This window comes from Manduca sexta, chromosome 19 (genome assembly GCF_014839805.1).
Source record: "Manduca sexta isolate Smith_Timp_Sample1 chromosome 19, JHU_Msex_v1.0, whole genome shotgun sequence".
NCBI lineage: Eukaryota > Metazoa > Arthropoda > Insecta > Lepidoptera > Sphingidae > Manduca > Manduca sexta.
Genome location: NC_051133.1, coordinates 4,525,247 through 4,538,417, shown reverse-complemented (window position 1 = coordinate 4,538,417; position 13,171 = coordinate 4,525,247). Strand labels below are relative to the sequence as shown.

General features: G+C 36.2%; 2 protein-coding genes across 2 annotated transcripts; both read right to left on the bottom strand.

Moving 5' to 3' along the window:
* Positions 1-5,145: 5,145 nt before the first annotated feature.
* On the bottom strand, positions 5,146-7,572 carry LOC115446128. The gene is made up of 4 exons (XM_030172683.2): positions 6,424-7,572; positions 6,120-6,339; positions 5,685-5,818; positions 5,146-5,339 (listed from the first exon to the last, which is right to left on the bottom strand). The coding sequence occupies exons 1-4, from the start codon at positions 6,482-6,484 to the stop codon at positions 5,146-5,148; spliced, it is 609 nt and encodes a 202-aa protein (XP_030028543.2). The 5' UTR covers positions 6,485-7,572.
* A 1,075-nt stretch (positions 7,573-8,647) lies between these two features.
* LOC115446135 (circadian clock-controlled protein daywake) lies at positions 8,648-12,832 on the bottom strand. The gene is made up of 5 exons (XM_030172690.2): positions 12,714-12,832; positions 11,011-11,230; positions 10,696-10,829; positions 10,218-10,373; positions 8,648-9,207 (listed from the first exon to the last, which is right to left on the bottom strand). The coding sequence occupies exons 1-5, from the start codon at positions 12,772-12,774 to the stop codon at positions 9,047-9,049; spliced, it is 732 nt and encodes a 243-aa protein (XP_030028550.1). The 5' UTR covers positions 12,775-12,832; the 3' UTR covers positions 8,648-9,046.
* Between the last annotated feature and the right edge of the window lie 339 nt (positions 12,833-13,171).

Below are 13,171 nucleotides of genomic sequence, written 5' to 3'. Positions count from 1 at the left end.
GTGCATCATAATGCGTGGAGGAGGGCCAAGCTCAGCCGTGGGCAGTATATATTATGTAATATAGGACTGACATTATTATGACAGAAATAGCTTGATTCGCTGATAAGACTGCATAGACATATTTGAAGACAACAATCTATAAAAGAGTATTGTTACCTACTTTCCCTTACATTACTTAACCTAATAAGATCAAAATGTTATTCAAGTGCTATAAACATAAAGATTATTATGCTTTGTCCTTATGTGGACGTAAGGGCTCATGCGTTTAAAATAATGCAAATATTATTACCCAAATTAGGTTTTATTGAGGGTACATTAATGTGAAGACTGACTGCCTCGGTGGCGTAGTTGTACTGCATGCGCGGTACGGTAGCGCTCTGAGGTCCTGGGTTCGAATACCGGGTCGGGCAAAGTGATAATGAGTTTTTCTGCTCAGTATCAGCCCGGAATCTGGATTTGTGCCCGATATGGCGATAGGCTCGCCCCCTATCACATCATGGGACGGAACACACTTGGCGAAAAGTGGGTGCCCTGGTTGCACCTCTGCATACCCCTTCGGGGATAAAATGCGTGATGGTGTGTGTGTGTGTTAATGTGAAGATAAAAGCTGCCGATTTATCTTCAATATATTAAGCGGATTTGGCTTTGTTCATTTATATAATTACGTATGTATGCATTACGTCGCTAAGCAAACAACACCGCGTATGTCGTTTAAAGAGTTTTGAACAGAGTTAAGAATTGTCTTACAATATGGGAAGAACAATACTTTTCAATATAAAATTTAAAGGGAGAAGAACTGTAATTACGTATTTCGTTTACTTATAACTAGGTGTTGGTCTTGACTTCGCCTGCGTGTAAAGGTTTTCCCGCTACAGAGGTCCCTAAAACATTTTAGTTATTACTAGCGCTACCCATACATCAACGTCATCTATTTAAAAATCAGATTTAAATATTTTTGTCCCATTGGAATAAATTATTGGGATAAGAAGTAGCTTAAGTGTTAATTCAGGACATGGTATAGACCATCCATGAATATCCGTGTCCCAAAATTCATCTAAATCCGTTCAGCTGTTTTTGCGTTTAGTTCCAACAAACATCTAAATTTTTTCAGTAAAAAAATTAATAATCCCGAAAGATAAATAAAAGGAGAACCATGAACTATAGTCTTTATTATTTGTTTCCCACTTGATAACTAAAGAAATGACTATAGTACCTGGTAACAATGAATCAGCGATATGGAATAATATGAAAACCTATACTTATAAAGCGGTATTATTTATGAATTGTAACAAAACTTGCTTTTAATTATTACTATGATCACTAACACAACTAAATAAATACACTATAATGTCCCTAATATTTTAGAGATTTGAAACAAAAGAAATTTAATACCAGACCTACATTATATAAAGCCCACTATGGACAGGCATGGCCATCCATGCTAAGCCAGCGTGGTGGACTAAGGTCTAATCCCTCTTGGTAGTATAGAAGGCCCGTGCTCAACAGTGGGACAGTAGAATATAGGGCTGATATTATGTAATATTATTATAGAGCAGAGCAGAACTACTGAGAAGGAAAAGAAACTTAATAAAAAAATAATAATGAAGGATTTTACATTGGTCTTTTACTATTTCAATATACTATACAATTTTTTTAAAATAAATCATTGATAATACTATTACTAGTTTTGGAATTATGGATTATGATATGTTTTGCAACACCCTGTACGTGTAATTACTTTAGTAAAATAAATATTACAAATTATAATCTTTAGGTTTAATTAAAATTACCACGAATGATGCGGCGATAGCCTAGTTGGGTGTGGAACGGACTGCCGAGACGAATGTCCGCAGGTTCAAATCCCAAGGGCACACACCTCTGACTTTTCTAAAATCATGTGTGTATTCTTTGTGAATTATCGTTCGCTTTAACGGTGAAGGAAAACATCGTGAGGAAACCTGCACATCTGAGAAGTTCTCTATGGGAATTTCGAATGTGTGTGAAGTCTACCAATCCGCACTAGGCCAGCGTGGTGGACTAAGGCCTAATCCCTCTCAGTAGTAGAGGAGGCCCGTGCTCAGCAGTGGGCAAGTATATAATACAGGGCTGATGTTATAAAATGACCTCATCCCAAACAATCGACCCGTAACGTATAATGATTATACTAAAGATGTAAATACATACAAGTTGTAGATCGTATCGGTTTATGTACCTACCATAGTAGCAGCAATTTCGTACTTTACACAAACCAAGTCGTGCCTTTTAACCGAGAAGTTGAACGCAGAGGTGCAACTGGTACTCCAACTTCCGGCTGTGTGTATTCGGTCCCATGATGTGATAGGGACCGATCCTATCGCTATATCGGGCATAAATTTCAGACTAGCAGAAACAGCCATTATCAATACGCCCATCCGGGAAACGAACCCGAAACCTCAGCACTGAAGCAGTATGCATAACTGCTTCACCGAAGCAGTCTTAGAAAAACAATGAAGGCAAATTTGAGCTAACGAGAAGAATTTTCTCAGTAAATGTTTCTTTGAAATCACAAATAACACCATCGATCTAGTATGTAATAACACCAATTTATAAGAATTTTGAGAGTATGTGAAGTCTACCAATCCGGACTAGGCTAGCGTGGTGGATTAAGGCCTAATCCCTCTCAGTAGTAGAGGAGGCTCATGCCCAGCAGTGGGACAGTATACAATACAGGGTAGATATTATTATTTATTATAAATACAGGACAAATGTTGTGCTACACCAAATAGTGTTGTGTGATAGAACCAAGCTGTAGGCTTAATTGGCTAAAATAGAATGCCACTATCTTACAAAATCAGCGTGAAGTGAGAGCTCCCTTTTGATATTTATGTGGAGAGTAAGGTTTAAGACTGCCTCGGTGGCGTAGTTGTATTGCATGTCCGGTACAATAGCGCTCTGAGGTCCTGGGTTCGAATCCCGGGTCGGGCAAAGTGATATTTGGGTTTTTCTGCTCAGTATCAGCCCGGAGTCTGGAATTTGTGCCCGATATGGCGATAGGCTCGCCCCCTATCACATCATGGGACGGAACATACTTGGCGAAAAGTGGGTGCCCTAGTTGCGCCTCTGCATACCCCTTCGGGGATAAAATGCGTGATGTTATGTTTATGAGTAAGGTTTCCAGAGACAAAAGTATTCTCGTCCAGATCCTAGTCGTCGTTCCTATCATTCTTAATAGGCTAGGCATCCATGATATCTGGCAGGTATTCTGTATGGTCGGTGGTGATCGTATTATAAAATCAGATGACCGATTTGCTCGTTCGTTGGCTTATGTTGTAAGATATGAGAATTTACTCGTAAATTTAGTTTTTCCATATAGTATATGATTTGTAAAATTAATAAGTATGTGTATGTAAATGCAATTTATTTAGGTAGTGGAAATGATAGTTGTTAGTGAATTAATTAATGAATCTTATGTCAGGTATTTAATACTAATTTATGGGATAGTTTTTTTAAACGGTCCCGGCATATTGATCTCACTGCACCTCATGGTAAGTGGAGTGTATTAGAATGTCGACTGAAGAGAGATGATTACCCCGACAGTCGGCACAATTATGCCGGCCTTTTAGAATCTGATATACACAGGCTGATCCCGGAACGCGACATAATTACGTGGGCAACTGTGCAGATTTTATCACCTTGTGTACGGTGGTCGCTATCCTTGCGGATGTGAAATATATACTACCAGCAGCAAATATATTTTGATTATAAGTATGGTAAAACTGTTATGTCATTGAATGCCTCATAATATCAGTTCGTTATATCTTCTTTTCCAATATTTTCTTAAAATTCTTATACGAAACTCTTCTGTTTATATTCAAATTGCAGGAAATCCCATTTCCAACACCGCAATTGGCATTTTTGAATCGGTAAACAAGTAGTTGTTGACATATTGGATTGCAATGCTGTCTAATCTTGTTTTGCTTTTTACATTAGTCTAAATTATGCAAAAAAGAAAATGTAATGGTTATATACTTTTATATAATGAACTAAAATATTTGAATTGATATAATTATCAAATGTTAACTGCTTGAAAACCTTTAAAATATAAAAATAAAATAATCATAAGATTTATTTATAGACAGAACGAATGACTCATTAGTAACGTTCTACCTTAATCATGCTATATAAGTTAGCATGAGAAAATTACCCGCAAATTTTTATATACTAAATATATTTTAAGAGACGGAGAAGCCTATGTTCAGTGTTGGCCTGCAAAGGGCTTATGATGAACTATATTAAATGAAAGCTAAGAAATGAAACAAATCTTGTTTAAAACAGTTATAATATTATATATTCTTGAGAAGAGTCATGGTTTCAAATACACATAGTTAACTTACGCATCCCTGTAAAATATTTCGTGAGCTGGTACCTTTACAAGGAATGAATTGGTATTATCCAACAATTTGCTCATAAAGGCGTACATCGCAGGATAATGTGCGTACGAGCTAACACTTTTCCAATTCTTGTTCAGATAGTTATGCATTTTCTGAGCTGGAATGATAAAGAACGGAAAATCAAGTTAGGACTTTATGGTAAAATTATAGTTAATAATATAGTTATAAAAGTAAAAATAGATTTTAATGTAAGACAAATAATTGAAACTTTTACATCTATTCTTTCTAGAGTAAATGACAAACTGATCAGACTGTTGTCTCAAATAAAATACTATCTCCCATTGGCCGATCAGCAAGTTAATATATGTAAATGGATATACATTATACAGACCAAATTGAAATTTAAAATAGACTGACAGGTTTTTTGTTTTTGTTAAAATAGTAAGTTTATTTTAAAAAAATGGATTACATGTTCAGTATTATGATCTTGATAGCATCTTGAGAGTTGAAAATATTTATTAAAACAGAAAAGATAGTAAAGATAAATGAACTCTTAGAACCAAGAGTTTTGCTGCCTGCTGCAGATAGCTAACCAAAAAAAGTAGTATTCTTTATTTTTCTTAGGATGAAGCATAAAGGTCTTATTTAGGTTCGCCCACTTCTCTATTCAGTTTCATTTCCAGCTTACTCCGTATCGAAAATTGTGATCTCAGCGCCATTTTTCGTCTTTCTTACATTTATTTGGAACAAGCTGCTAGTATTTACATTTTATGTTTTAAACACAATTCGAACGTGAGGGTTGATACTTACATTTCGTGTTATCACCGTAATATAAATTAGACAGATTGTATTTAATGTTTCCTAGGACTTCGAGGCGGTCAAAGTCAAAATAAGTGATTACCATGTGTGCCTTGTTATCAACACCTTCATAGAAACGTAATCCGCCGCGCATGCCAATGTGATATTGATCTGAAATTTTAACGCACTATAGCTTATATTAGCTAAATCAAAATATTATTAAAATTATTATATCTTGCTGTATCGTACAGATTATTGATTTAATACGTTGTTTTGTTGTAATGGTTAGAAACAGTTTTTTAGAAGAAGAAAAGTGTGTATTGGTTGTAAAGGAAAACATCGTAAGAAAACTTACATATCTAAGAATTGCCTATAACAATTTCGAAAGGATATGACGTCGGCCCATTCATACAAGACCACGGTGGTAGACTAAAGCCAAAAAATCTTCCCAAGACTAGAAAAGATCTCTTTTTAGCAGTAGTTAGTATTATTATTATTTATATTTTTATTACATACTGTGGGTGATTTCACAGGGGCCTTTTCCTTCTATGTAATTTCCGCCGATTATGCCTTTTACTTCATAAATTCCTTTCATAACCAAAAATGGACAGTGTAGAGTGACGTTCCATGTTAAATGCTGTACATTTATTCTGAAATATGTATCATGTATTTAGTATGGTCAGTACGATTGTCTGAGCTAATAAACACTGGTTCGAAATCTTTTTCATTTTCGTCAACTATGTAGGTAATTAAGATTATTTTTATTTCCAGTCATTGTTGGTGGGTATCATTTACCATCATATAATCCACTTCCTTGATAATTCTATGTGATAATTAATGAATATTAATGCTGGGAATTTCTTCATATTTACTTATCGCCTTATAAGAATTCATGGTTTGGAAACATTTCTTCCAGGTCTCCTATAGGTATTACAATAGTTATAATCTTACTTGTGGTCCTGGATAGTGCAATTCTTTATTCCATACAAGTAGGCGTCGGTGAGGGTGTAGTTCATGTCATGCACGAACCCATAGATCACATTTTGATGAAGTGGCTCCGAGGTTGGAACTTCGATTTCAGGGATACCGTCGACGATACTCTTGTATAATGGTCTTGTAGCTGACGTGGTGCATCTGGAGTCGTCTAATGCACAAGGAATTTTGAGCTGACCTGAAATTTTAGTATTGCATTTTGTAGATTTTTTTATTCGTTTATAATAATTCATTTATATTAATATATTTGGTTGTTACTTACCTTTACATAGAACATTTGTTACACCGCAGACAAGAGCAAGGAATAAAATATTCAAATACATTTTGGGGGCAAATGGCAAATTGTCTTTACGCAGAAACAAAATTTGGCACAATGCAAAATATTTTCCTTGCGTGGTTCTTAAGTATTTACCTTTTATAACAATATTATTTATTTTTTTATCCAATATTATCCTTCCCAACCTTTTTTAAAGCCAATGACACTTTAATAGCTAATTTTAATGATTTTAGAATTGATAATAATGTTTTGTAAGATTCTTTATGATTCTGAAGATTTAGTGATGGAAATGAAACAGAATTAGTAATGGAAATCTCCTCCGGATCTTTGAACAAGAATTTGTTTAAAGGCGAGGCTTAGATGCAATAGCGATACTCGTTTTTGTCGTGGGATATATGTAACTAATGACTGTAATAAGGTACTATAAAACTTAAATCTAATTTGAATCACTAACCAAGTTATTGATTTCTAGACAATATTCTGATCTACTTTATTAAAATTCTAACATTGCGGCATAACAGACCAAACACAGTTAAATTAAAAACTGAATGAATAAATCCCTCCCTGCCGAATTTCGGTCATGGTGGCCAATCTTAAAGGATACCAGCTAAGTATGCAGAAGATATTATAGTGCACAAGTGTGGCGCAATGCATAGGTGCGCTCTCCGTTCCTTCACTCTCATAGTCCGGTGACGTGGCAATCTGACATGACCAGAGAGAGATCAGGCGCAGGACCAATGCCTTTACGTGATTTCCGAGTCACGGAGGTATCACACCGCCAACTTCCTTGACCTCGAGCTGCGACTGCGTAATTTTTAAATGGAAAAATTCTTTCAGGAACTTTCAAACCCAGGATCTCACCGGCACAGTCTTACTGGTATAGCGTACGCATTACAACAACGCCACTGAGGCAGTCATAGGCTGAATAGGTATAGAAGAAGTACGTGTCAAATTTTGCGAAAAACTTCCTGGGAGATTTGGATTTTTGTACTACGATTAAATCTCATTGGCAAAGACGGCTAGTAATTAATTAAATTTATTTTGGTACATATTTTACACGTGTGTAGAGTCATTGATATCACGCAGATTCAAAAAGAAGTCAGACGAGTTATTTGATTCGCAGGTCAGCGACATTGAGCACACGTTGGCTATAGAGTTCAATTAATCTTCATTAAGATTTTTTAGGAACTGAGGTTATTGACTTGATATATATTTTATATCTCCATTATATAAATTTGTTATTATGTATATCTCCATTATATAAAATATGTGGTATTATTGCCTCGGTGGTATAGTTGTATTACAGTACGACTGCAGCGCCGAGATCTAGAATTCGACTCCCGATACCGATATCACATAAGGTTTTAATATTCAGTACCACTTTGGCGCGTGAAAATTGTGACCGATATGGTCATAGGCTCGCCCCCTATTACATCACAGAACAGAATGCTTACAGCAGAGAGTGGGTATAATAGCTGCGCATCTGTTTACGCATTCGGGAATAAAAGGTGTGAGTGTGTGTGTTTATTTAACCAATTGATTTTATTGATACAATATATTATGATGTATTATATTTCAATTACATAAGAAATCTTCTGCTTCTTTGCTGCAGTTTCTTCAATTTCTTGCAATAGATATATACACATGCAACCTACCGCCAGGGCGCTTATTCTGTATGATAGTGTAAACGCGTTACGCGGCCGTGTGATGTTATCTTCGAGAAATGTGCGTGGAATGGTATTCTGTAAGCCAAATTTCTATAGTCCTAAACATGATGCGTTGTGTTCCGTGCTTGTTACACACTGTTAAAATAACGTGCGGGATAGAGAATAAGGCCCCTGTTGTGGTAGCTTCAAAATTTGTCGAAGTCAGCTTACCGTTATTGGTAAAATTGCTTGTAGAAATCGAATTCTGCGAATTTCCTTGCCAATATAAAACTCGCTTTAAACTAAGCATAATATATAGATTATGAGTATTAATAATTTCGTCAAACATGTGTACGATTTGTTTACATTTTAATATGATTTTGAACGGTAATCTTTAGAGAAGGCAGATGTTAAAAAGGTAGATCATGGATCTACGCTAATTATCCGGTTCTTTTTTACAAGATTGAAAAGTGTCTAGTTTCATGATTTCAGTACAAAATATATTTCCAAATTAAAATGCGTATTTTTTTATATCATTTAATTACAATAATAATATAAAATAGTTAACTAATTTTTTTTTACCTCATTGCAAAGATTGTGTCGAAAATAATTTATTTATTACTAAATATAATGAGATACTACGTGTGAAACGTAAAAGACGAAGGCATAAGTACCTACTCCGGGAAGGAAAACATAATACCTAAATATTTATTATCTTTTTTTAATTCCTGTCCGAAGGTTCGGAGATATGAATCACATAAAATAAAATCGAACAGACAGAAAAAGATGATTGATGGATTTTATACATTATTTTGTTTTTTCCTTCACTAAATGGTGTATTATTAAGTTAATGCGCGGCTTCTGCAACACTAATTTTAAATATTTCTGGTGCAAGTTACTAGTCCTTCTGGACCTAAAGCTGGTTGCCCATGAGGCTCTTCAGTCTTATAAAATAGAAGGGTTTATTGAGATATTTTATAGAATATTTCCTCCAGAGGTAACCCCTCGAAGTAATTGTTCATGTTCTTTATAAACACCAGAATTAGGGAATACATGGCGGGTGCTTCGGCTTCCTCGCTCACCCTCCTCCAATTTGCGCTCATGACCTTGGTCACAGCTTCGGCTGGAATTTTATTAGATTTGCGTTAGAAAGTACTTTTCAGTGCAAACTAATATTTTGCAGGGAGAACTTATTATATAGAAACATCATAGACTATATAGATTAATATACACGGTATCCCCGGCCTGTCATAAGAGACGACTAATAGGGGCCACGAAGGGAGTCGTCGGCGGGCAGCAGGGGGCTGTCCGCCTTAGTACATGTCTGTGCATCTTTGCACATTTGTCGGTTAACCTCCGGGTTGGACGGCAGTGTGTGTAGTTGGCCTCACGTTGCCGTAGACGCCAAGGGCGTCCTTCTGCGCGGGGGCTTCTGAGCCCCCCCCCCCCCCATAGGAGACGGGCCGCAAGGCGGCAATGCGCAGGGGCAGCTGCGGTCGCAGACTAGACACTTTAACGTCAGAGGAAACCCGCAGCCGTCCCTAATGCGCCCAAGAGGGCCACCGCGGAGTTTTAGCTGGTAGGCCGTGCATAGGTTAAGTTGTATATAGGGTTAGAGACTCGGCCCGGCGGTCGCCCGAAGGTCGTCATCAAATCCGGGCGGCTCAACGCCGGGCCGTAAGGCACGGTTACCCCAGCATAATCGCTCAGTCGCCCCCCACGAAGGCTGGGCGGTAGTAATAAGGGACTTTCTCCGCGAAACAAAAAAAAAAGTCTATATTTAATCTAAGGTCGGGGGAGCCTACTCCGTCTATAGGGGCGAAACCGACTTCTTGCAATTACGGGCGTTCTATTCGAAGGACAGTTTCGATAGCTATATAGGTAAGTGAGTCAAAAAATCTCCATATTTACCCATACGGCCATCAAAACTGTCCTTCAAATAAAACGCCCATAACTGCAAAAATATTTTGCAGAATTAAATTATTGGCTGCCATCAGAGGAGAGTGCGAAGTGATGACCACGACCCCAGAGTGATACAGACAAAGAAGAAAGAATTGTAAAAAGACGGATATATCCTAATAGAAGAATTAGAGTATCCCCGTAGTCATTTTGCTAGTCTAAAAATATACATACCACGAGCTTTGTCGCCGTTAAACAAATTTGATAGTTCGTGAGTGACAAATGCCTTGTCGTTCAGTTGTAATTTGTAATCCTTTATTTTCATGTGATCTTTATCGTCGCAGTCTTTGAACATCTCTATGTCGGTTTTGAATGTCATGTTGAAGCCGTCTGAAAATTAAGGTGCGATACTTTTCATTATTAATTACAACTATGTACTTACGAATACGGGTTCATTGTGATATTTCGTTACTAAATTAAAACGCATTCTTATCTTCTTGAAAATATTTTTTTTTATAAGTAGTTACTGTGATCGGAGATGTAAAATAAAAAAGTGTGGGTTTCGAAGAAAATAAATATTAATAAAAATATCACAAGTACTACTACTACTCTAAGAGAATTCGTCGGTGCGGTCACATCCTACTCTCAGTCACAAATACACAATGAATTTATGTTAGTCGCTCGTTTGCCTATTATAAAAAAATATACTTGCAGGAGTTAATTTCAATGTTTCCTTTTCCAAAGACATCGAAGTTAAGTAGTTGTCCTTTGGCATCGTAATGTCCTTTTGTTACAAGCCGGGGGCAAATCACGGTAAAAATGAATTTCGTATGATCGGGTGTGAAACTGAAACGTGTAAATTATGACTTCAATTAGTACTAGTAATAAGGTTAGGTCGTAATTCTTTTATTATAAGTACGATTATTGAATGTTTCTCAGTTGCAATAATATGCTCCATATTTTTTAATTTTAGCTAATTAACGAGCTAGATTTAGTAAAGCGAATAAATAAAATGAATTTTACGTACAAGGCCTCGCGAACCTCACAATCTTTCAGGCCAGAAAACGTAACATCTGTCAGTGTGTATTTCAGTTTCGGCAATATCCCTAAGATCTTCTTCTTTTCTATAGGATCTGAAGAGTTGACGCCCATAGTGGGTATTCCATTCACGAGGTCTTGGAAGCTGATTTTGAAGGAATTTGTGATGCAGCTTTTGTCTTCCAAGTCGCATGGTGCTACGGTTGAAACTGGAAAAGATTTGAACAATTCATATTTTTTTTCTATATCTTAATGAAATGTAATTTTTGAAAGACGAGCACTCGATCATGTTGTGTTTGCCTGTTTAATATCATTACTTTATTATTATTTTTTTCTTTTCTCATGATTGAAAACTATGATTGTAAATGTAGGCGAATGCACGCTGTACGCCGTTATTTAAGTATGAATTTATGTTCTCTTTTATTTCCTATCGCTAATCTTATTTTATGCCGCTCCCGGTTTAGTCGATTGGATTTCATCTTATCCCATGTTAACGGTGATGTGCGTGCATTGGCTTATATAACTATTATGACTATGTAGAAGAACGACTTGGAAAAAAAAATACAAAAGAAGTACTGAACAATTGATGACAAATAAGAAAGCCCGGAGTTTCTTTCTGCCTTTCTTCTTCGGGTAATCATCACTTAGGTAGCTAGTGAAAGGCTGGTAGGTTAGCTAGGTTAGGGCTCATGTCCTCGCCGGTGAGGATCGCGACGCGTTACCCTTTTATTTCCCCCTACTTACCAGCTCGAGCTGGTTACTTCGGTTTGTACCTTGTCTTTAGTATAAATTTTATCCCTAATTTAAAATGTCCATAGTTATATATGTAATTTTAATAGTTCTTTAGAGATAATAATAATTATTCCTATGCTTTGTTTTGACGTATCATAAGTGCAACTTTGTTCGCCTACGTGATAAATAAAGTATTTTATTTTATTTATAAAGAACTATCAATCCCCGCTCCGACTTCGCACGGATAGCACTAATTAACTATAGCCAGATGACCTCTGGTGCTACGGAGTTAACAAACTTTACACAACCACTTGCTGAGCGAATCAAAAAAATTTATTAAAATCGCTACAGGCGTTTTGAAGTCCATAAATATCACAGAAGAATTGTATTTATATAATATATGGTTAGATAATAGATTTTTATAAAGGTACAGCAAACTAATACCGCTGCATCTAATGGTGAGTAAAATGGCGTCCAGATAGGATATCGACGATGAGAAATGGTCATCATAAACAGGCTGATTCTGGAAGACGACAAACTTACGTCGGTCACTGTAGCGAATTTTACACCATGATCGGTCGCTATCCGGGTGGATATAATTAATATTTCACCAGCACCTAATTGATATAATTTTGACTAACACTTAAACACAGAAGGGCTAGGAAGAGGGGCAACTAATAAATGTTTAGTTTTCGTCGTATGTATACCGTTTCATAATATGATATAGGGCGAGCCTATCACCAAATCGATCAATTCCAAACTCCGGACAGATATTGAGTAGAAAAACACAATTTTACTATCCATTCCGGGAATGATACCCACAGAACAGTAGTACTGCGCACGCAATACACCACCAAGACAGTCACACTAAGTGATACATTAATTATGGAAGTATATTTTTTAATAAACAAGGAATTGAAGGAAATAGATTGAGTACAAAATAGCAACATATAAACATACCCATAGCTGAAACGCCAGCGACGATGCAAAAGAATGTCACAATAAATTGTGCAGGCGACATTTTACTGAAAACACTAAAGTCTAAATGGTTTCGAATGGGAGCACTTATAATATATAAACAACTTGTAAGTTTAATGTACGGCTTTTATTAAAAAAATCTTGAGAATTTCTTTGTTAGTTAATTATACTAGATTATATTAAGAATCTTCCTATTAACAAACTTTTATTGTTAGAGAAGTAGGTGTACTGCGCACGCAATACACCACCAAGACAGTCACACTAAGTGATACATTAATTATGGAAGTATATTTTTTTAATAAACAAGGAATTGAAGGAAATAGATTGAGTACAAAATAGCAACATATAAACATACCCATAGCTGAAACGCCAGCGACGATGCAAAAGAATGTCACAATAAATTGTGCAGGCGACATTTTACTAGAAACACTAAAGTCCAA